The following is a 23,880-nucleotide window of genomic DNA, read 5'->3' as shown; positions in this document are numbered from 1 at the left end:
TCTCCATATGGGTCATGTTGGGCCCACGCTTGTCCTGGTTTGGTGGCCCATTGACCTTGAACATGATACCAAGGAAATGGGGGCCAATGCATTTGAATTGAACCAGGAGCAAGATTGACTATAATTTGAGGATCTTTTGGATTGTGATGGAATTCTCCTATTCATTCGGATCAATTTGAACAGACGATAATGGAGTTTGATCCTGAGGCATTTCCTCTGATGAGCCAGCATTCTTGTTCTTCATCATGGCTCAAGAAATCAAATTCCAACTTGGCTTTTTTGTTTTGTTTTGTTTTGCAGGATGGAAGTTTGCAACAACACCACAAAAAAAAAGGAACGAGGCAATTTTGAAAAAATGCAAAAGCTAGGCCAGGAAAAAATGCTCTTATACCATGATAGAAACGAAAAAAATTTGGAAGTAGAATGCTTTGTATTGATCTATCTCATTGTATACAAGTATATTTATGTATTTATAGTGTAAGAATAGAAATAAAAAAAAAGGCAGGAAATAATATACAAATAATATTTCCTATATACAAGATCATCACTTTTCAAATGCTAAATCAGTCATAGATTAGAAGAATCAATCAAATCACATTCAAGATTGACACCATGATCATGATCCTCAACCATACTTCCAACAACAGCAATTAGCACGGGTGGTTCAAGACAAGAGAAGGGATCATTAAAATACAGTGTCGATGACGTATGCAACTACTTCTTCGAATGGTTGGAGCTGGAGAAGCTTGTAAAAAGATTAGAATAATGGATGATTGATTGAAGACACCATATCAGTCCAAGTACCAAGACGTGAGTTAAGATTCGCATTATTTTCTTGTCTAGATTTGTCCGTTTCGATAATAATTTCATGATAAAAAAAAATGATTTTCGGGAAATGATTTTTTAGAAAAATATCTTTCTCTTTTCAAGTTAGGGAATCAAAAAAATTGTAAATAAATTTCAGTTGACTGATCATTTTTAGCGAGCAAAACACGTAAAAGCCCAGGAAAATTAATTTGCGAAAAAATCTTTCACTCAAATATTGTTTGTTTAAAGAAAACAAATAGTATATGGGAAATTATTTTCCGATGGGTTAAAAATAATAAGCTTAGATAGGAAGAAATGACTTCCTATTCTAGCAAAAAAGAAATCATTTTTCTTATTCAGCAAATAAATGAAAACCGGGCATTTTCCATGAAAATGATTTTCATGGAAAAGACATTCCTTTTATAACGAAGTTTTCAGCTTTCCGTATTCACCTGTCTTCACATACGGAGTAAGATTCAATGAGACGAGTATCCAAAACATTTCCATGGAAAAGGCCTTCCTTTTCTGATGAAGTCTTTAGCTTTCCGCGTTCGAGTCACCTGCATTCAGACACCGAGTGAGATCCAATAAGATGTGCATCCGAAATCCTTCTTTCATCCCACAAAATCACCATGCTTCCTACCCAGGCTACGTCTTTGTCCCTGGACACCATGACCTAGTCTTCAACTCACAATGATTCCATCATGTGTCAGTGGAAGAACTGAAAATTACAGCCACATGAGATCCACCCATGTGTGCTGATCTTACATGCACTGACTTTCCACCATCCAACTTCCGATTGCCATTTTCCAACCATCACCGTACAATTGTCCCACGAGGAGCCACCAACCCAGTATTGGAACCATCGTAACCGCGGTCGGTCCCGCCCCCGCTTTGAATACCGGATGCTTTTTTGGAGCCTTCTGTGGTGGGAGTTTTAAGGGTCAAAAGGCGAATGTTAGGAACATCGCATGATCACCAGCACACCCCCACTCGCTTGCTTTTTCTTTTTCTTGCTAAGAAAGCGTGTCAAAATAGTCAGACGAGTTGGGTGTGAACTTTTCTAGATTATAAAAAGAGAGAGAGAGAGGGATGCTGGGAAAAGCAAAACCCAACTCGCACGTCAGAAGTTTCTGTTGAATGAAAAAAGAAATCCGGTGGTGAGTTTCTTGGAACCCTTCCTCCTGCTTTCTCAAATTTTTAGAAAGTTTCGATCTTTTTCTAAGAGTATTTATTTGTTCAGATTGGTGAGTTCCTTAAGCTCGAATCTCCCATCAACCAGTTTTTTTCCTTTTGTCTTTTATTCTCTCTCTCTCTCTCTCTCTAAACTTATCTGGGTACTGAAAGCTGGACAATTTGATTATTAAAAAGTAAGTTGTCAACCATCTTGATTGTTTATTTTCGTTTGTTATGTCTGCTTTCTTCTTTGTCAACTTGCCTGATCCCACAGGCTTCTCTTTAAATTGTAATTTTCTATATGGGGATAAGGTAAAGAAGCAATTTGCTTCGTTTCGTTTCCCGTTTCAATGTTTTTCTCTCTCTCTCTCTCTCTCTCTCTCTCACTCTCTGAAAGCCATGTTCATCTCTTCTCAATCAGGTTTCAGCTGGGAATTGCAGACCTTTGATTGTTGATGTGATCTTGTGGGCTTGTTTCTTCGCTCAGGTATTACAAGTTTCCTTCTCAAATCTTTAGTTTCTCTGAATCCCGTAACAAGATAAACGTAGATCTCTTTTTTTGGGTTTCTTGATTTGTCCCCAAATATACTTGTTGGCATAATCACTCTCTTGTTTCAACTTGCTAACGATGGTACTCGAATTCCCCTGCACAGATCATGAAACTCAGGCATCTGCTTCGTGTTTATCCCCCTTTGACTTTCTCTTGTAGTTGACAGATGAAAGCTCTGATTTCCTCGAATTTTCACTATCGCCAATTAGGAACTAAGCCTATTAGGTTGATGCTGTTATTTGTCGGATGCTATAGCTTTATCTCCTCATATCTTGATCTGAATGGTTGTCAATGAGACCAGAGGACTTTGGTCATGTGGGGTAGTTGAGTTGCGGCACTAAGCTCTTTTGGGGTGAAAGAACTTTGAACCCAGACGTTCTGCAAAAGTTTAGTTGTCGTTATTTCCTGCGACATGAATCGTGATTGCTTTCTCATAAACTCTTAGATGTAAAATCTACATCCCGTACTTTTTTAGCTTTCTGAAGCCCTAATCGATGAGTATGTTCAACCTTTTCCCCTTCTCCAAGTATTTTCCATGTTTTGCGGATAAAGAAATGTTTTACTTGACCGATTAACATAAAAGTTGAGACAATAACTAAAGATTTGTCTTTCTTAACTCCAATATGAACCCTGGCCTTGATTTTTATCTTCCTAATAAGTAAAAGGAATTCAGCACAATAAGATATTGCGAATTCAGATTAATGAAAGTACAGCTGAGATATCATCCCAGTGGTCAATCAAATAATGCATCCTAAGCTTGTGTGTGCATGTGCATGTTGTACTAAAGATGTGATTGAGTCTGACAAACAGTTGAATGCCATGTTTGACATATGCAGAACGGCTAGGAAAGATTTGAAGAAGACAAAAACAGTGACATCTTAGAAATTTGGTTGACATTAATCCTCAGGATCGGTTTCAACCGCAGAGATACGTGTATTGAAGGGACAAACGCATGTCTTTAATTAGGTCCACCGAGTTATCCGCCACTCCTTATGCAAGTTCGGAAATGTTAGGCTCCAAAAAGCACCAGATGATGTATGTTTCCGAAACCTACAGCGGAGAGGATTATGACCCTAAGTATTTCATTGACTCTCCATCCGAAGAAACGATTAACCCATCTAGCTATGGTATGTCAAGAAATTTATATCATACCCAGGGATCCTCCATTAACACTGAAAACCCATTCAGCACTTCGGAATCAGAACTCATGGATGGTCAAAGTCTGGATTGTGTAGAATACACTGAAGACAAAATGAGGTTGAAGCTTCAAGAGCTTGAAAGAGCACTGCTGGATGATGGTGCTGATGAAGAGGAGGATAATATGTATGTTGATGGTCAATGGGTTGACCAACTCCAGATCAATTCACATGACTCCCCCAAAGAATCCTCGTCATCTGATTCCAACCTCAGCAGCATTAGCACCAACAGAGAAGTGTCACAGCCGCCATCACGCACCCCGAAACAGTTGCTTTTGGATTGTGCTACTGCGATTTCTGAAGGAAACATTAGAGAAGCATCCATTATCATTGATAGGGTGCGACAGATTGTTTCCATACAAGGGGACCCGCCTCAGAGAATTGCAGCCTACATGGTCGAAGGGCTTGCTGCTCGAATGGGTGCTTCTGGAAAATTTCTTTACAAAGCCTTAAAATGCAAAGAGCCCCCATCTTCTGACCGGCTTGCAGCTATGCAAATTTTGTTTGAAGTTTGTCCCTGTTTCAGATTCGGGTTTATGGCGGCAAATGGAGCCATTATAGAAGCTTTTAGGGGTGAAAAGAGGGTTCATATAGTTGACTTTGACATAAGCCAAGGGAGTCAATACATCACTCTCTTACAGACACTTGCATCTCTACCCGGCCAACGGCCTTACCTGAGGTTGACGGGGGTGGACGATCCGGAGTCGGTCCAGCGCCCTATTGGGGGTTTGAAAAATATTGGCCAAAGGCTTGAAAAATTGGCAGAAGCACTCAACATACCATTTGAGTTCCGAGCGGTAGCTTCAAGGACGCCTCTTGTCACCCCAGGCATGCTAGACCTACAACCCAGAGAAGCACTAGTTGTTAACTTTGCTTTTCAGCTCCACCACATGCCTGATGAGAGTGTTTCCATGATCAACGAGCGGGACCAGCTTCTCCGCATGGTTAAGAGCTTAAATCCAAAGCTCGTAACTGTTGTTGAGCAAAATGTGAACACAAACACTGCTCCCTTCTTAGTGAGGTTTGGGGAGGCCTATAGTTACTACTCTGCAGTCTTTGATTCTCTTGATGCCACTTTGCCTAGGGAGAGCCAGGACAGGGTAAATGTGGAACGACAGTGTTTAGCACGTGATATTATTAACGTCGTGGCATGCGAGGGTGAGGAGAGGATAGAGAGATATGAAGTTGCAGGGAAGTGGAGAGCGAGAATGATGATGGCCGGATTTGCTTCATGTCCGATGAGCAAAAGCGTCACGGAATCTATCATCAACCTCATTAGGCAGTATTCTGAGAGATATAAGATAAAAGATGATATGGGTGCGCTTCATTTTGGATGGGAAGAGAAGAGCTTGATCGTTGCTTCAGCATGGAGGTGAAATAATCTTTGTTCATCTAACTAATGATAGATTAGGAGCCCAGGTGGCTGGCTGATAAATATTTGTGCTTACGTGTAATGTAACTTTCTTCGATTTGGGATCAGATGCACCCGATACATGAATTTATTTGATTAGATCTGTCTTGTAATACGATTTCTGACTATAACTTGGAAGGGCGATTTAGTATATGTGAGCTCCTTATTTTGGCATGTCTTCAACTTTGCTTCTCTCTCGTTTCTAAGTCTAGTTGTGCAGTCGCGGTCTTTTGCTACAGGATATCCAGATTCTTATTTACCGCTCGCTTGTATATTTATTTTGGTCCAGATACTGACCTTCACTCATGGACAGAGCACACACGTGTCATGCATGCTAAGCCTTGACACTGTCGTTGAATTATGTACTTCCTGCTCCTCATGGAGATAATGACCATGGTGTGGATGGTTTGGGAATCTGTATTGTGACAAGGATTTAGACCCATCACCATATCATGTAGAACGAGTGCATGACCTGAACTTAGTAGCTGCACTTGTTGCCATTTCAGTCCGTGTGGAAATAATAAGTTATCTAATACGATCTACTTCAGTGGATTCAATATCTGCCTACACCAGCAGGTTCAGCATCCTCCAAAGTTGCATGGATAGGATTGAGCTGTGATTTCATGAATTTTCACATTATTTCGTTATTTCTTGTCACATCAAACTTCGAACGAGAGAGTGGCAGGAGCAGCTAATTACAGCCAAAGCCAAATTAAACAGGGTACAGAAGGATCTTTGCCTTTACTTAAAAGGCAGAACCAACGAAGAGAATGCTACCTTCAGTTAGTGATTATTAAAGAGGAAGTGGTAGTATTTTTGCCTCGTTGATGTTACATGCATGCTTGCAATTGGTTTCCCATCATACCTTGTAGATGGACAAAGATATGCTTGATGACTTGGCTTGTTCATCTCATGCATAAGATACTTTCAAGGTAACTAGTGCATATTTGAAGGTTCTTTAAAGCTGAGATTTACTAGCTTGACCTGATTTCGGTGTGCATAAAAAGCTGAAATGAATCGAGTAAGAATAACTTGGATCTAGCCATCACCAAGTCTGCAAACTTAATCAATACATTGTCTGACCAAGAGGACAATAAAAGCTTGAAGGAAAGTGATTTAGTGTTTTTCTGGTGATTCCACACCGATTCATTCCCGGAGCACTGAACAGTTTTTGGATGTGGGAGCTGACTATGAAATGCGATCTGAAGTGATGCAAATTAGAGCTGTGCAAATCACTTTCTACCGGATAATAATGCTCAACTTAATTATGTTTCTGCTACCGCAAATAGCAAGAGATGATATTCTTTGTACCTATCATAGCATCTGGGAAAGACAGCGTAGAAGACAGAACTCACCTGTTGAATGAAACATGCATAAACGTACCTCTTCAAAAGAATCTTCCCTTTTTTGAAGCTCTATTGAGATAAACTGCAGGTAATGTTTGGAGATCAGGTCGATACTCGAGGTTTTCTTGCTCAGTAGAGATATTGCAGGCATGGCGTGGTAGTGGTAAAATCTCTTCATCTGAGAAGACCTACAGAAAATAAAACCTCAGTGCTGCATTCAGGTCCATCTTAATCTTAAAAATCACGCTATAAAGACCGATTGCACGAATTGCTTAACAGAATCAGCTATAAGAACAATATGAGCCCCTCCACATTCAAATTACCATTTGATGAGGACAAGAGGCTTGCGGGGGGGCTTAAATCTGCAATAATGCTACAACAATTGCTCTGCTCAAGCATTATTGCTATCTTCTCTGTTGCTCTATTTTTTGCTGTACAAGAGAGATCAGGGTACGGACATGCTAGGCGGAACTCCATCCGACGCTTTACCTGCAGACACAAGAGAATTCAGGTCCAGCAAGGAGAAGCTAATTTTCCACAAATGTCGGGAGTTGACCTTTGACTTGGCAAGTCTAAGGCCACGTCCTTCATCAAGTCTTACACCTCTCGCACTTTGCAGTCTAATTTATGAACGGAGATGGTCTTCCATATAAACCATAATTACTTGCTATTCCATTCCATTAGTTGTGAAGAAATGAGAGATTTGTACCATGAAATTCTACATCGTGGGTACACCTGAGGTGGTGAATTGAAATGGGATGGTGAGAGCAACGATGGCATGAGTGGCACTGGACCCCCAGAGTTGGCTACTGGTGCACAAGGACATACTATGTATAGGAGGCGTTTGTCGAGATTGAGCTGAACAACATATTGCTAGCAAAGTTTGCCGGGTTCAGAATGCAAGAGATTTGAGGAAGCCACAAGACCCGAAGAACAAGATTCAACAGCGTTTGTTTGTTCCATTGTGGCTGGAAAATAAACCCGAGAATCGGTTTATGTACTTCATGAGGGGAGAAATAATCAAGTCATGTAAAAAAGTGTGAGGGCCATGCCCTCCTGTCAGCGAGAAGAAGCACTTTGGATGGTTGAGCCCAACAAAAGCACGAACCAACCAACAGTCACAAGAAAATCGGTTTTAGTTCATGAGGGGAGAGATTATCAAGTCAGTGAAAGCACTTGTGGATGGTTGAACCCAACAGGAGCATGAACCGACAGTCGCAAGAAAATAGCGCTGAACTTTCCTGGAACGGTTCTGGTGTGCAGAACAGAGTTTGTGTTCGTGTAAAATTCGTTTGACGAAGGCATAATACACGGTAGGACTTGGGATATTATTGGTACGGCCCTTATCTATTGAGATGGACGAAGTTTAGGTCGTCTATTTGCAGCAAAATTACGCAATTCTCATCGTTCACACTGATACTCTTTGCACTAGTAATCTGAGAGAATAGGACTCTTTGTAATAGTTTAGAAACTTACGAGAAAAGATTCATGACTTTCTGTTTAGCAAAGAACGACTCCAATTGCATGATTTCATGCTGCGATTTTTTCTTGTTTTTTGGGCCTGATCTCATGATTTTATTACGTAAATTAGTTACATTGGTTATGTTGAGGCTTGGGACAATTCAGTGGAACAACCAAAATTTGTGGCTGTCGGACCTAAGTTTTGGTATTGGCCACGATTCCAGCCAATGACTTGGTCCGTACTCTTTATACAATTTTAAATTATTCAAATTGCGGTTTTGAAACTCAACCCTGATATGCAATTTAGCAAACAAGCTGTTGAAGATGGGTCGTGCACAAGCTAAAATGACAAAAAATTGTTGTGAAGCTGAATAAAATTCAAAAGCTGTCAGCATGAAACGATGAAAACAAAGGCTCGAGGGTAAGGAAAGAGTATCATAGGCTCAGTGAAAGATGCATCAAGTCCAAATCATACGGTCTAATTTACACCTCAATTAGATGAATCTTATGTTTACCTATCTGAGATGTTCATAAAGAATAGACAGTACAAGTAAGTTCAGTATCTTTATTGCGCCAAGCTATAAACCAAGTCCAAAAGAGTCCCACGATATCACACTTGACCATGTCAATGAAACAGGTTTGGCAAGCAGGCCACAGAGCATGGCAGCACATTTCCCTTAACATTGGTATGATATTACTATGCGACCAGGACCAACACAAAGAAGAGGTTCACTTGCTGATTGGCAATTTCGCAAGTTGGAATCATCACAATGGGCCAGAGTCGGAAGTCAGAAGTTTTCGAGAATCAAGACTCCCAACCTTAGCACGCATCAAATCAACACCATATATTAGCTCAGACGGCTTCAAAGTTGTGTGTTCGTCCGATTTATAGACGAGACACCATCATGCAAGCTTTATTAATGCAGAGAAACCAAGCTGGAAATCAAGACAAAAACAAGAAGAGGCCATGGAGAAATGTGAAACTCAGTACTCGGTAAATTTGAGCTTTTAGATAAGGTATGTTATATTACGGTAAGAGAAAAAAAAAAGATCAGACAATGTCAAAATTGAACATTTGAGGTCATTCCAGGACGCTTCAAGGCAGCCACGGATATGTACACTCAGAGAGAGACACTCAGACGAATGAAGTGTTTGAAGTAGGTAATACAAGGAGTTCCACCAAAGACATCCATTCCCGCTCCCGCCCTTCACTAGGCGGGTAGTGCCAATCATCAACTCTATAGAATGACATACCAGAACTTCGAGTGATACTGAAGCAACTCACTCAATGTGATAGTGCTCTGACAATGGATAATATGTCATATCCTGTGCTTCCTCCTGAAATTGGTAGAATCAGCAAGTGAAAACTTGGGAAGTATTTTGACCTCGTATTACCATGTCCTGAGGGCCTGCAGTAATTTCAGCTATCCTCATCTTCGCTTTCTGCACAAGCAGCTACAGCCACAACCTGAAAAATCGACATGATTATAGCAGAGCCTTCAGGGGGATGGTTTCCACTCATACTGAAGATTATTGAAGCCGTTCCCAGCCCTGAGCCCACTAAGCAGCTGGTTACTCAAATCCTGTTGGTTACCACTCATACTCTGATCTCGAATCATAGGGGCCATTCCTCTTCCATTCATGAAGGAGTTGTTTCCCATAACAGCTCTCACTCCATTGGCCATGGCAGATGAGCCCATTCCTGCAGCCATGTTGCCATACAGAGAGCCTCCCATATTAGAGCTGTGGGCCATCCCGTTCCCCAGCAAGTTGTTGGAAGAACTACTAAGGCCTGTATTAGAGCTGGTTGGCAAATTCCCATTCACATGTTTCACATCATTTCCCAACGAACCACCGCCAACAATACCGCCCGCACCGTTCATTTGGCTTGACATCACTTCTTGCAGAATTTTTTGCACAGAACTCTGGGAATCATTTGGTTCAACCTCACTGTTATGAGGAGACATTTTTGCAGATGAGTTTGCATTACTAATGTGATTTGGGGCAGACAGACCGCCATTGCTGTGTGGGGGATTATTACCCGAGGAATGAGTAGGAGATTGAAAATTCGAAGGAATGTTGGGTTGAGTTGGTGGCAATGTTGTGGAGGAACCAGGGGATGGGATCTGAACACCACTACTTCCATATGGACTGCCTGAATTGCTTATTGAGCTTTGCTGTCTCGAGTTTATAGAATTTTGATGGAGAAGGCCAGGTATGGCATTACCAGTTGCAGAAGTAGAGGCTGTGTTATTTACAGCTCTAGCACCGTCAGAAGCACCTAGTTGCACTGGAGGAGCCTGAACATTGTTCTGATCATTGTTTGCATTCTGAGAAACTGTTTGCTGCTGTTGGTGTGGCTGCTGCTGCGAATGCTCCTCAGATTGGTGAGCTTGACCACGAACCCCGGTTGAAGCACTGTTTCTCCGAGGGTATTTGGCCAAGCTTTCTGAGAGGCCAGAGAAAAAAAGGAATGTTAATTTTTATTGCAAACCACATGCAGCCAATAATGTGTTTCATGAATAAATGTATAACAAATTGGGCAACCAAGAGGGCATGTTCCTTATAAGCCAAGCATAAAGTGAGTGCTTAATTTTCCTTTTTATAAGACTAGGAGTCCAAAGATTCTTCCGTAAAGTTGAAAGCGGACAATGACACCCTCCCACCAACTTGTCGTTTTTTATAAGTCAATAACTTACCTTTGATTATCTACTCTGGAAAGAAGTTAAAAAAAAAAAAAAAAAAAAAAAAAAAAAAAAAAACTACTAGCATACTCTACCAACAGTGTCAGAATATTGTCATTTAATTATGTCACAACTTAGGCATGCCATTTCTCTTTTTGAGTTATTTCGGTTCTCTTTTTTTTAATACAGTAATTGTTTTTCCTATTCAGAGAATTTCAAATTGAGTCTCTAGACGTGACATGCATCATTGAGACAAGGCTATTAGTCTTCTTTATCTTGTAGCTCAGCAAAGAAAAACAGAAGAAATCGCTTATTGCAGCTTCAAACTCGAGTTCACATGATTTAGGAACTCCAAAAGTTAGCCCTACACATGCACACAACCCCATACACAAAACACTCCATGTAGCAGCAAGACACATCACATACAAAATAGATGAGATCAAGAAGATTTCTAAGGTATAATTGAACAAACTCAAGAGATGACAATGAAAAATGAAGGAGCTTACCCATAGGCCCTGTCCGCGTATGTCGGCTGTAATCAATTAGATCTTTCATGCAATTGACCACTTCTGATATCTGCATAGTGCATCCAAAGGTAAGGAATTCAATGAAGTTTAAGTTATTTACTTATTAAATATGTCCTAATTACACACCCCAACCAAAGTTGTTAATTTTGAGGTCAATTAACATGAATATTATGCAGATCATCACCATTTTTGGATCTTATCTAAGGATAGTCAGTAACAAAGGCATGTAATCTTAACATTCCTTGTGATGATAAACTCCTCAAACTTTTTATAAAATATAAACATGATATTCAAATCACTTTAAATTTCTCAATTAATTTTCTATTTGGACAAGAAAGTGAAAAGGAACTTTACCAAGTCTCTTTTCGAATTTCTAAGATATTTTCTAACTCCTAGGTTGTAAAGGGACGCTCTTTAAGATACCTGCCCTACTTATGAGAAAAAGAACTTCTTGGAGAGATAAAAGTCAACCAAATACAGCCTAATACTTTTGACTCGCTCATTGCAGCACGGCAAAATCACCAGTTGCCAAAATAAGCCTTTCAAAGATAATTATGTAAGAGAAATTTACTGCTTAAGACTGAGGAAGCAGGAACTCAACTTTGCTCAATATTACTTTTGAATCACTGCAAGGAACACTAACCACCGTCCCAGATGATTATGCATAATAATGCTTAAATAGTACAACATAAAGTTTTTCAAGTTCAGTCACAACAAGCTCAAGAAAATAACTTTTGCACTTCCCAGGAAACAAACCACCATTTAACGTCACCAGGAACAGCCAGGCCACACTATTTTCTCTTCCCAAGGAATTGTAGAGACAAGGAAATTATTGACAAAATTGAATTCACTTGATTACTCACTTTGGACTGTTCATGCTTGCAACCTATTTGGAAGGTTTACAAGAAGGACAACAGCATAGCAAAGATAACAGAAGACAGCCAGATTTCCCATGCATTAAATAACCACAATGGCCAATATCCTTACTTATGCATGGTCAACACCAAATTATACACAGTATCAGAAAGCAATTAAGAGTAATTCTCAAAGTGTGCTAAGATAACAAACATTGAAAATGGAGCTGAGAAGAGTATAAGGGACAACCTGAAGACACCTCACATATCTCTTTGTATATCCTAAGTCATTCACTAAAGGAACTTCAAGAGCTTTTGCCAATTGCCGAGCCGATGATAGAAACCTATTACGTCAAAACAGCAGCAGAAATGTCAAGCATTTAAGCACTTGACAGATGGTTACCAATAAAAAGGTCAAAGATAGACTAACCAAAATCTCTCAACAGAGAGACACACAGAACGCATGATGCGAACATAACTTCCTCTAAGATTGTTGATAAGCAACAGCTCAAGATCATTGCCGTGTCAGTTTTTCAACAACCACTTTTAGGCGTATAGAGGGCAAAACGAAGTTTTAAATGCCTCAAGCAGCCAATGTGTAGTCAGAAAACAAACCTTTGCAGTAAGATTTACTTATACACATGTGTGCACAAAATTTGAGTGCTTGTAGTTTGTTTTGAAGATTTCAATGCTGTCGAGGCAAATTTTAACTAAGAGCTAACACTCAACATCAGGGGATGGGACTAAAGCTTTGTCATGATAAGGGTTCTCCAACACTGATGAGGTCTCCATCCATAAATCAAATTCTTTCAGCACTTACACCAACATAAATTAACTAGAAACTTACAAATGCTGTCAGCAGGTTAGTTAACACAAAATGCTACATACTGCGACAAAAGAAATGACACTTTTGATGCATTGGAAAATCTTGTAGAAAATTGAGTTGCCCTTTCATTTAAAGATTTGCAGCAAATTGAGTAACTTAATGACATTATATGGCCAGCACAGATAGACATTGCTGTCTCAAATATTTAGTTTTCTTATTTCGAGTAAATCAATCATCTGCTTAGCTTTTCTTGAGCTTTTGAGATAAGAATTACAGGTAGCTTTCAAATTTAACAAATTCCATTTAACAAGGATTGCTGGGTAAATTATATTGTACTCTGGTCGGACTTTCACTGATATCAAATGAATTTCAATTCCGTAACATGATACGTTAAACTTTGTAAATCCTTTTAATTGTTGCACTTTGACCATTTTCAAGCCAATTTATGACCAAAAGCTGAGGCAACTATGCAAGCACATTCTTTCTTTTCTTCAGTGTGTGCTTATGTGGCGCCTGTGCTGCTCATGTGGCACCATTAGGCACAGTTTCAGAATCTAATGTCAAGCAAATCAATTAAAATATCAATTATAATCAAAATAATTGGGAGGAGTAACAGGTGAAAGGGTTTGTAAAATAAGGTGCCTTTGGCTTAAAAACAATAGTTCGATGACCTAAGTGAAAGTTACCAGAAAGACAGTCATTACTAATAAAATCCACACATTTTCTTTTGCTTCCTGGACATAAAAACCCAGAGCTGAACACGTCAGTGGAACAGTTAGATTTGATATTCTAGGAATTTTTCATATAAGATCAGAAGTGTTGTCGAACATATTTATTTCCTACATAACAAAACAAACAGTAAGTCGCAAACAACACAGCACATAAGTCCCATGAGGAATTATTATTTTGTAGCACTTCCTGGAAAGATTCTTAGGTATAGATCAAACATGTTAGTTTCAGACATTTTACAATGTTACAGTTTCTGACAGTTCACGTCTCAAAACTTGACACTTATTAAAACAAATATTTCCACTCTAAAGCAACAAGACCTAGTTACAGGCTAGAGGAAGTAGCTCCTGCTCTTGCAATCTGCTTAGGGCCCTAGTGCAGCCATCACTGCTAATTTTGGACAATAATATGCAAAGTCAATCTATGACAGATTTCTCAGTATCATTCAACAGGAGGCCAATATTACCAAGAAGCCTTACATGTTACAGTTATTTTGCAGCTCTGGGACAGATAAACCAGAAGATGCGTTTTGAGTGGCTGCCTGGTACTTTTGAGCTGCCGCTCCCAGCTGGCTAACCTGCATACATGTTAACAGTCAGTAACCACAAAAAATGATATGACCATTTCATACTTGATTAAAGTAAATGTGAGTACAACCACGTGTCTAATTATGTAGAAACATAAAAAGTATAATCACACAACATCCCAATGGTCTCAAGAGATCTTCTTCTACATCTACCTAAGGAATGTCCATTAACTTGAAATGCTATGTCAAGGAAATGAATGCTTCCTTACCTGATGTCAAATTAACGTAACTTAGTTCGGCCAAATCATCTCTAAATTAGCAACTACATACCCACAAGAGTAAAACTTCAACTATACTTATCTAAGATACCTTTTGCAAAAAACACTTGAAAAGGCAAATAGAAAAAGCATGCAGAAAACACAGCCAAATCAAAACCACTAATGCCAACAACAAACAAGATTTTTAACATTCTACTGAGCATAAATCCAGCAGATACATAACCTGAGGAATCAATAGTCTTCGAGGAATAAGCTCTTCGTGACGACGTGCACAAAATTCCCATGAACATATCTGGAAGTTTCAAGAAACAAAACAGATGTAAAATTTTCCACATTGGAGAAGTCATAACTAAAAAGGTTCCAGAATATCATATAGATTCACCACCTTCAGGTCTGAAGAGAAAACAACCCGAAGTTGACCTTCACGGACAACACGAAGCTGCTCAAAGACACTCTCTTGAATAGCTTTTGCATAGTCCAGTACAATCTGGCCTGATGCAACCGGATATTCACACGGCATATCGACATAAAGAAGTTCTTCCAAAGTACCGCTTTCATATTTTATTTTGAAAAGCCTGGGAAGGACCTCAAAAGTTGCCTCTGAAAGTAAGGGAAAAGACATCATCAACAATGGCCACAGCTCATGATAAAGTCAAAAATAATATACAGAGAGGAAAACTGACAGTGGGAGTAAAAATTAAATGCAAAAAATTCACCGGAGTTAAAGAGATCATGGAAATGAGACCTAGCATCTAAAGAGGAATGAAACTTACCAAAGCCACGACCAGGCTTGCGATTGCATATATCACAGTGCCATGTATCCTGTAAAGTTAGATATTAATTCCACTAGTTCCTTAAATGAAACTCAAAGCAATTAACCATAGGTCCATCAAGAGTTATTATTCACCAAAAAGAGGACAGCGAGAGCAAAAATATTTGGAAAAAGAGAGAAATCACTCCATATAATTATGAGGAAATGACTATCATTGGTACATGAGGATGTCAAGGACCACAGTTATCAGATCTCCATTATTAATCACCAACTAGAAAATAGGTTGGAGTATTGCGTACAAAGACCAGAACCAAGTTAAAGATGGTGTCAGTTTGCATACCTGAGGAAAAACTCCAGTTGTCTGCCGGCCACTTCCATACATAGAAACACACCATTTTTTCTTAGCGTTGGGAGCAAAATACTCAGCAACAAATTTTCTCCAGAAATCAATATTGTTGTCCTATATAACAGATTGATCAGTATAAGACCTCATACACTGAATAAAGCTCTCCATCAAGGTAAATTACCTCAGGTCTACGTTGTTGCCGATACATGTAGTCTGTCAAACGTTTTGCACATGTTCCAGGTTCATAAACTGATTTTACAGGGGACCTCATAGGGATGTTCTGCTGAAACTGCTGTGCTACCTGAGCTCTTTGCTGAGGCATTGCCTTCAATAGTGCTGCTGCTGCTGCTGCTGCTGCTGCATATGCAACAGTCTTTGTTGTTGCAGAAGATTAATCTGTGCAGCAGTAGCAGATGAATTCTGCTGCCTGGACATATGCAACAATTGCTGTTGAGCTTGCTGCTGCTGCTGGTGCTGCTGCTGGTGTTGATGCTGCTGCTGATTATGTTGCTGCTGTTGCTGTTGATGGAGAAAAAGTGACTGGTCTGAGTGTTGAGGTTCCATTTTTACAGAAGCCAAGTTCCTCATACTCTGTGTCTCCAGTTTCACAGGAGCCAGATTCCTTAGAGTCTGTAAATGGGGCTGCTGCAGTTGCTGTCCATGTTGGTCCCCGCCTGTTTGTGGTTCCAACTTGACAGGTCCTACACCGGCTAACCCTCCACGTGCCCGGAATGATTGTAGTTGCTGATGTTGCTGGGCATGTTGAGGGGAGGAAAACTGTTGCATTGGTTGCTGACATTGCTGGAAATTTTGCTGTTCAAGTTGTTGAGACTGGGCTTGCTCCGGCATCAACTGATTGCCAGAAGGATTAGAAAATTGTCCTGGATATTGACTAGAAGTGCCAGTATTGGTCATGTTGGACATTCCAAAGTTCATCCCATTACCAACATTCGCTAACTGATCCAACTCAGCCTTCATTTCAATACCCACTCTCTGGCCACCTCCAGAAGAAGGAATCATGGGGTTTGAACCGCCATTTGCAAATGACTGGTTGAGCAGGGAAGATGCATTAAGCATATTCACATTACTAAGCTGAGTACGCGGGGAAACAAGAGAAGAGAATGTTGATTGGGCAGGCAATGCAGCAGCTTCTCCTCCTAATAATTCTGAATTCGATCGCAGAAGTGAAGGAGAAATGGACTGGGACCCATTGGCTGGAGTGGGTGGCCCCGAAAGTACCATCTTCTAAATTCAGCTTTAATAAGACTAAAGGAAACAGAAAATAGCTTGGATATGAGTAAAACTAATTACAGAACTCTGCTTGCAGACCCAATTTTAAGCTAAAAGCAAGAAGCATTTAGTGACGCCTTTCGAGAATGGAGGAGGAACCGTCTTCTTCATGCCCGAGGATGAGGCCTACCAAATGCAAGCCATGGCCACCAAAGGCGATTCCAAAGAAACAAACTTCATCTCTAAACATTCTCTGCCATCTTCAAGAGACAAGAAATCTCCAAGTAGCTTTCTGATGAACCTCTGGAAAAGATTACCAAAGAAAACGTTAGTTTGACAAATTCCCTCATCAAGAAAGAAACTTTTTCCAGTTTTTCAGCTATGCTCGTCAGATAAAGACATTAATCTCAATTAAGCTGCATTCTAAACCTAAAACCCTCGCAGAGATTCCAACAATTCACTCCGCCCGCGACAGGAACCAATTCGATTGGCCGACACCACCAATTCAACCCGAAAGAAGGAAAATTTAAGCAAACCCCACCTCACGAACCCACCCATTACTCGCAAGCTCGAAGCTAGAACTCCAGTCTCCACCACCCAAGAAACCTCTAAACTCCCGCATACCAAATTGGGGGAACTCCAACGCAGCAGAAACACATTGAAGCGCGAACACCCGCACCCACTGACGGGACGCAATCGACGGAGCCGACCGAAAAACAGCCTCGATCGAGACTCGACCCAGCCGAATCAACGATCCGGAGCTCCGGAAGCAAGCGGCCGCACCCCATCGCAGAGAGAGCCCGCATTCGCGCAGACCCAGAGAACAAGAGAGAGAAAGAGAGTCGAGAAAACCCACCTAAGCTGCAAATTTTGCGCGAAGAAGCGAGCGGAACCAGTCCTCCTCAACCAAAAAGTCCCTCGAGGCGAAAGTATACGCCCCACCACTTCCTCCGGCTTCCGCCTCTTCAACGCATCTTCCGGGCGGCGGTGCTCCTCCTTCTCGGTCACTGTGGCGGTGGTGGTGGTGGTGGTGGTGGTGGTGTGGCGCTCCTTCTTCTTGCCTCACCCCCGAACCCGCGGCCCGGCCGAATTAGAGAGAGAAAGTAGAGAGAGAAAGCCTCGGAGTGCTTGTGTCGTGTGTGTCTCTGTCCGTGTCCTTGCGGACGTCAAAACTCCCTTCAATCGGATTGAATCCGCCTCCCCTTCCCCCTTCTCTCTCCTCTCTCCTCTCTCCTCTTCTCTCTCTCTCTAGAGAGGAGGGGGAGCTGAAGTCAAAGGGTATTCTTTTTCTCTTCCCAGCGATTTCTCTCTCTCTCTCTCTCTCTACCTGGAGGGGAGAGAAAAAAGGAAAAGGAAAAAGCAGGAGAAAAACTCAAGTTCCATCATTTACGTTATGTTGCATGTTTGTAGAAATATCTCCTCCTCCTCCTCTCTCTCTCTCTCTCTCTCCCCCCCACCTCGCGCGCGTGCGCGCTGCTGAACGTTTTGGCCTCCCCCCTGATCTGACCCCTCTGATCTGACCTCTCTCTCTTGTGTGCCTCTATGTGTGGTAGGCTTGGAGATCTGTAGGGTCTTCTTCCCTCTTTTCTTGTGTGTATGTGTTTGTGTGTTGGTGTGTGTGGGGGTGGGGAAAAAGGGTTATGTGAGCTATCGAGTCGGGTCGGGTCGGGTCGATCGGGTCGAAGTCAGATCCCACCTGTCGAGTTGAACTGGCAAATTTGTTTGCGTGAAACTTTATCCTAAATTGATTTTCTGGATGCATTTGATAAGGGTGATTCCTATTGGGAATAGAATACTAGCGGCTACGTGCCATGTACATATGATATTTCTTTTCATTTATGGAATGACATCCGAACGAAAGAAGTAGTATCTCGACATATTTAGAAAGGATGATCCTTTTTTGGACTATCCTGCCTATATCGAGAATGGAGCACGAGCGGGCCTACTCGTGCCACGTATGGTCTTTCTTTTTTTTCTCTTTTTTTTTTTTTGGAAACGATTAGTCCATAAGAAAGGTAATATCCCAAGCGCGTTCCAAAGGAGTGATCCTTTTCTGGGTCTATATCGGCAATGGAACACAAGCAGCCCTAATTGTGCCAAATAATGTATCTAGTCGAACTGGTGAATCTGCCGATGTAATTTATCCGAAAAAGATAATATACCGATGGGAGCATTTAGAAAGGGTGAATTTTTTTTGGGCTTTTTGGTCTCCATCGATAATGAAACGCAGGCGACCGTGGTCGTGTCACGTTGGGTCCTTCTTTTTTTCTTTGTGTTGAAAGCATTTTGTGAGCCATTGGATCGATAATGATTATCAAGTCCAACTTGCAACTCTGCCCACGAAATTTGTCCGAAAAAGTAATATCCTCACACATTTAGAAGGGGTGATGATTCTTAAATAGTTTTGTTTATATTGGCAATGGAACACAAACGGCCCTAATTGTGCCACATCAAGTCACATCTAAAAAAGGTAATCCTTTTTGAACTGTTTTATGTATATTGGAAATAGAACACAAGTGGATTTAATCAAGTCACGAAAGAATTTCTTTTTTGTGTGTGGAAAAGATTTTTTGAGCCATCGGATTGCCAATGATCCAACATTGCATATTGAGTCCAATGGAACACAAATGATTCTGATCATGCCGCGTAGGGATTAATGATAGATTAGCCATTATCAAAATGCATATTTTGGTTGAGGCCATAAGTGTAAAATATCCCTTATTGTTATTTGCATTTTATTAATGAAATCATTTTTCGGCATATTGAGGGAATGCCACGTGATGAACTCACAAATCATCTTTCGTTTATTAATCGACTATTTTATTTCAGTCCAAACTCAAACGTGGGCGGAGCTAATTGTTACTGCAAGCTCATCAAAGATGATTTTACAAATGCATAGACCAAAAAGAAAAATAAAGATTTGCGTAAACACTGATAAAATTGGGCTACCTCCAATATATATAATCTTAGTGTACAATTGTTTGGAGGAAAATTTCATTATAAGGAAAAATACTTTCTGAAAAATTCATTTTGGGGAAAATTATTAGTTTTATTTTATTTTATGACATGTTACTAAAAATATCCTTGGTGTTTGAAACTCATTTGAAAATTGATTTAAATATCCCTATTTTATTTCACAAAAAGAAAATTCATTTTTTAAAAACATTTGTTTATTTGTTTATTCTTTTTATTTCTTTTTCATTCTTCCTCCACTGTTGGTCATCGAGGCTCGACAAGGTCGAGCCTTGCTAACCTTGGCCCTTGTTGGGATCTAGCTAGCTCAACCTTGCACGAGGCTGGTGAGATCAAGCCTTGTTCATGGCGGGCCCACGCTTATGGCTTGTCGCTAAGGCTTGGCGGCTAGTGGAAGAGGAAGAAGGAAAAGGAAAAAAAAAGAGAATTTAAAAAAAAAATCATTTTTAAATTAAATAAAAAATAAAAATACTAAAAAATTCAAGAGGAACTTAGGAATTTACTTTCCTAATTTTATACATTAATATTTTTCTTGATTTAAAAGTATTTTCAATCGATTAATCATTTTCAATGAATCAAATGGGTGAAAGTTCAAAAAACTAATTTCAAGAAAACATTTTTCTTAAAAAAAGAAAAATGCACCCTTAAAGTCTAGGGATAAGTTCGCTATGAGTCCTAAAACTTATAATAAAAATACAATTGAGTCTTAAAATTTGCAAAAAGTGCAATCAAGTTAAATAGATACAACTAACTCCTAAAGTTAACACCATAAGTTTATTTAATGAGAAATACCAACGTGGCAATTTTAAATTAATTTATCTTTCCTAGTTGGCATTTTTTATTGTTTTTATTTTAATATCTTATTTAAATCATATAAAAATTGAAATAAGATAATTTAAAGAAAATGGAAAAGAGAGAGAGAGAGAGAGAAGAGAAGGGCAAGGCGAGACTACACCGGTAGGCATCATCCTTGCTGCGTAGGCGTCGTCGCCATTGCCACCCATCGTTGAAGGGGTCGGCAACTTTCGCTGACCCTAGGTGAGGGTGGTCTATCCTGCCCCGATCCTCAGGCATGCACCTATCTCTCACTTTGGTCAATTAATAGCAACGTTTCAAGATATATCGCCGACCTTTTCATTTTAATACACATGCGAAATCAGATAAATATCCATAGATAATAAAACAATGGGAGAGAGAAGTAGGGCTATATCTTTTACAACTGAAAAACCACAATCTCACTTTTATACAAGTAAATCTCATAGTATATATTACAATACTATTCACAAAAGTCTGATCTATCATACGTAGGTTCACGACTTAGGGTTTGCAAAACAAGATGGAATCTTAGTCCTCATCCGGGTCATACTCTAGGTCATCCTCGTGATCATCCTCTTCGGGTTCCTCTTCCTCAAGTTTCTCATTAGGGTCCTCCTTTTCAGGTTTCTCCTCCGGGTTCTCTTCTAGGTACACCTCTTCTTGCTCGATCTCTCATTCTTCCTCGCTTTAGTTAGAGTCTACTGCTAATGGCTTGGAAGAGTTGGGGTCACTCTCGAACTTAGGGTTTTTGACATTGGTCACCGGTCCGTCCTTGGGATCCGCAGTCCTTTCTTCAAACGCTTCCTCTAAAACAAATAGAGGTACATCACCTTCTAGTATTGGACCCTCCCTTCACCCATCATGATATTCATGATACCACGCCCGATACTCGTGGGGCCTTAGGTCATCTTTATCCACGTTAACCTAGACAGTCGACTTAATTAGAATATACTCTAATCCTCCCGGGTGAAGGTGTATCGGGAAGTGAGTTTCTATCTCGGTGACTTCTTTGGGTATACCAAAGTGTATGGGAGGACGAGGAGTGGAGGTGCTGCCATCTAAGAATTTGAAATGTTGTCCCACAACCGGGATGAGACTATGTCTTAGGAAATTCTACCCTTAAGACCCGATTAGAAAGTCAATACACTCTAAAGGCTGCCTAAGCACAACACGAGTCAAATGACTTACATTGGCCTTAGTTCCTTCTTGCAAGTTAATATATATCAAGTATACATGAACCACATCAATTCACAGCATCAAATCAAATCATTGATTAATCGACCTAGTCAATTACATGTCAAGTGAGACCATTCATCGATTATTTGAATCCATACTATTCATTTTCCCAGATGGTATATATTTAGTCACCAAGCCACATGTATTCTCTAATGCGATATACTTAGTTAACGAGCCACGTGTATTCTCTAAGGTGACATATTTAGTCACCGAGCCACGTGCATATTCTAAGGTGACATGACTAATCATCGAGTCCCTCGTATTTTCTAAGGCGACATGTCTAATCACCAAGTCCCGTGCATTCTTTAAGGCGACATGTCTAATCACCAAACCCCATGCATTCTTTAAGATGGTTTACTTAATCACCGAGCTACGTGCATTCACAAATGCGATATACCAAATCACCGAGTCATGTGCATTCTCTATAGTGATGTACTAATCACTGAGCTACATGCTATTCACAAGTGATTTATTTAATCCACAAGTCGCGTGCATTCTCTCACGTAATACAACTTGCTTTCCCACCACTTTATATAGCACATCAAAATATTATTGACGCTATAGACTCATGCTTGGTCATTTTCCAATCAATTTATGAAATTGAATAACTTAGGAATAAAATCCTAAAATCATATTTAAATCAATTCAGCACGAATTGACACTCAAATAAATAAACGGATTGCACCACAATGATTAGCATAAAATTTCGATAATCGGTTATCCCAGCCTAATTTTCGAAAAATAATTAATTAATTACAAAAATTATTAAATAAATGCAACAAATCCAATTTAGGCCCGTATTGCCTAATTGGAAGTCGAGACGAACCCGGAAAATTACCAAGATTCGTTCAATAAATAATATAGCATGTCTACTTGCTAACTACAATAACTAATTGCTTAACATGCATCGATAAGTCTCCAATTTAATTACTCTAATATAATTTATCCACATAATTGCACTTAATTAAATCTATTCAAAAACCCCTAAGCATCATTAGCATACTAATAAGGGATTAGTGAACAAAACTCATCGGATTAACGAACGGATCAGATCAAACCGACAGGAACATCATGAGGAACGACTTTTCTCAAGGCGGGCCAAGAAACCGAGGCTCGGAACCACCTAAAAATGGCCCTCAAAGGTGCTAGAAACCCACTTTCTGTTCTTTGTCCTAAACTGCAAAAACAGGGAAAAACAAAGCAGTTTGGTGAAGGAATGATGACGGTGGACCAATAGATGGCTTGGCGAGGTAACCAGCAATCAAACGGCGGAGCACAAGCTCCGGTTAAGCTCCAGAAGCTGCATGATAGAGACTAGGACGGCATGAGATTTGCGGATGGGGGTCAGGGTCGCGCAGGTTGGCGTAGGTGGTGGCGCACACGTGGACGATGAGGCGTGCGGCAGCTCCTACTATCTTTGGCGATCCTCATTGGCTGCTGGTGGGGTTCGAACAAGGTGAGAGGAGGGAGATGGAGAGGGTTTTGGCCGACCAAGGGGGAGAGGGAGAGTTTAAGAGGTAAGAAGGAAGAGATGAGGAAGAGAGGAAAATCTAGGGGATAAGGGCTCCACTTGCCTCAATTTTCCAATGCTTTGTCCCCTTGATCTCATCCTAGCCAAGTATGGCTTCCTAGGCGACCATTAAGCCACCAAAACACACCTCACAACTCATGAACCAAAAATGGTTAGGGGAAGGGGGCACACGAATTTGAGGGGTTTTGACTTCAATTGGTCTTAATTTCATCTTCAATTTAATCTCATATGGCATTTATAAATTCCATTGACCATCCATCGATCAAATAAATATTTTTCATCACCCATATATCCATCATGCTTCCCAAGTTTGCGATCAAAATGATCCCCGGCTTTTTTTGAATAAAAACGATCATATGCCGACTTTTTAAAAAAATCTTGGGGTGCAAAAAAATCTTCTAAGACTAAGTCGATGCTCCTAGAATTTATTGTGACATAACAGAATCTTCAATTTCTGAAATCGAACTTAAATTTACGATTAATTTCACTCAGGCGCATTTTTAGCGTGACCTAGACTACTGAATAGTTTTTAGGAAATTTTTAGTGCAAATGACCCATGATCGATTTTCTTCAAGACATAATGAACCCATTCGATATATTGACGA

The 23,880-nt window shown here is 40.2% G+C and overlaps 2 protein-coding genes across 5 annotated transcripts; one reads left to right on the top strand and one right to left on the bottom strand.

Annotated features, from left to right (window-relative positions):
• Positions 1–1,800: 1,800 nt before the first annotated feature.
• Positions 1,801–5,314, top strand: LOC104450884 (scarecrow-like protein 1). 4 transcript variants are annotated; one of them, XM_039301816.1, is made up of 4 exons: positions 1,801–1,967; positions 2,051–2,177; positions 2,405–2,470; positions 3,370–5,314. In XM_039301816.1, exon 4 carries the CDS (start codon positions 3,486–3,488, stop codon positions 5,103–5,105), a length of 1,620 nt encoding a protein of 539 aa, XP_039157750.1. In that variant the 5' UTR covers positions 1,801–1,967; positions 2,051–2,177; positions 2,405–2,470; positions 3,370–3,485; the 3' UTR covers positions 5,106–5,314. The 4 variants fall into 4 exon arrangements, with proteins under 4 accessions (XP_039157750.1, XP_010063896.2, XP_039157751.1 ...); XM_010065594.3 differs by lacking the exon at positions 2,051–2,177; XM_039301817.1 differs by lacking the exons at positions 1,801–1,967; positions 2,051–2,177 and adding an exon at positions 2,205–2,295.
• A 3,601-nt stretch (positions 5,315–8,915) lies between these two features.
• On the bottom strand, positions 8,916–17,968 carry LOC104450883 (transcriptional corepressor SEUSS). The gene is given in 11 exon segments (XM_010065592.3): positions 8,916–10,396; positions 11,138–11,207; positions 12,263–12,356; positions 14,047–14,144; positions 14,595–14,663; positions 14,757–14,971; positions 15,145–15,193; positions 15,484–15,603; positions 15,671–15,823; positions 15,826–17,022; positions 17,576–17,968. Coding segments are annotated over 10 exon segments (2,724 nt in total). The 5' UTR covers positions 16,732–17,022; positions 17,576–17,968; the 3' UTR covers positions 8,916–9,446.
• Between the last annotated feature and the right edge of the window lie 5,912 nt (positions 17,969–23,880).

Source organism: Eucalyptus grandis, chromosome 9 (assembly GCF_016545825.1).
Source record: "Eucalyptus grandis isolate ANBG69807.140 chromosome 9, ASM1654582v1, whole genome shotgun sequence".
Taxonomy (NCBI): Eukaryota; Viridiplantae; Streptophyta; class Magnoliopsida; order Myrtales; family Myrtaceae; genus Eucalyptus; species Eucalyptus grandis.
Note: the sequence above shows the minus strand (reverse complement) of the source record. Positions and strands in the feature narration are given on the sequence as shown.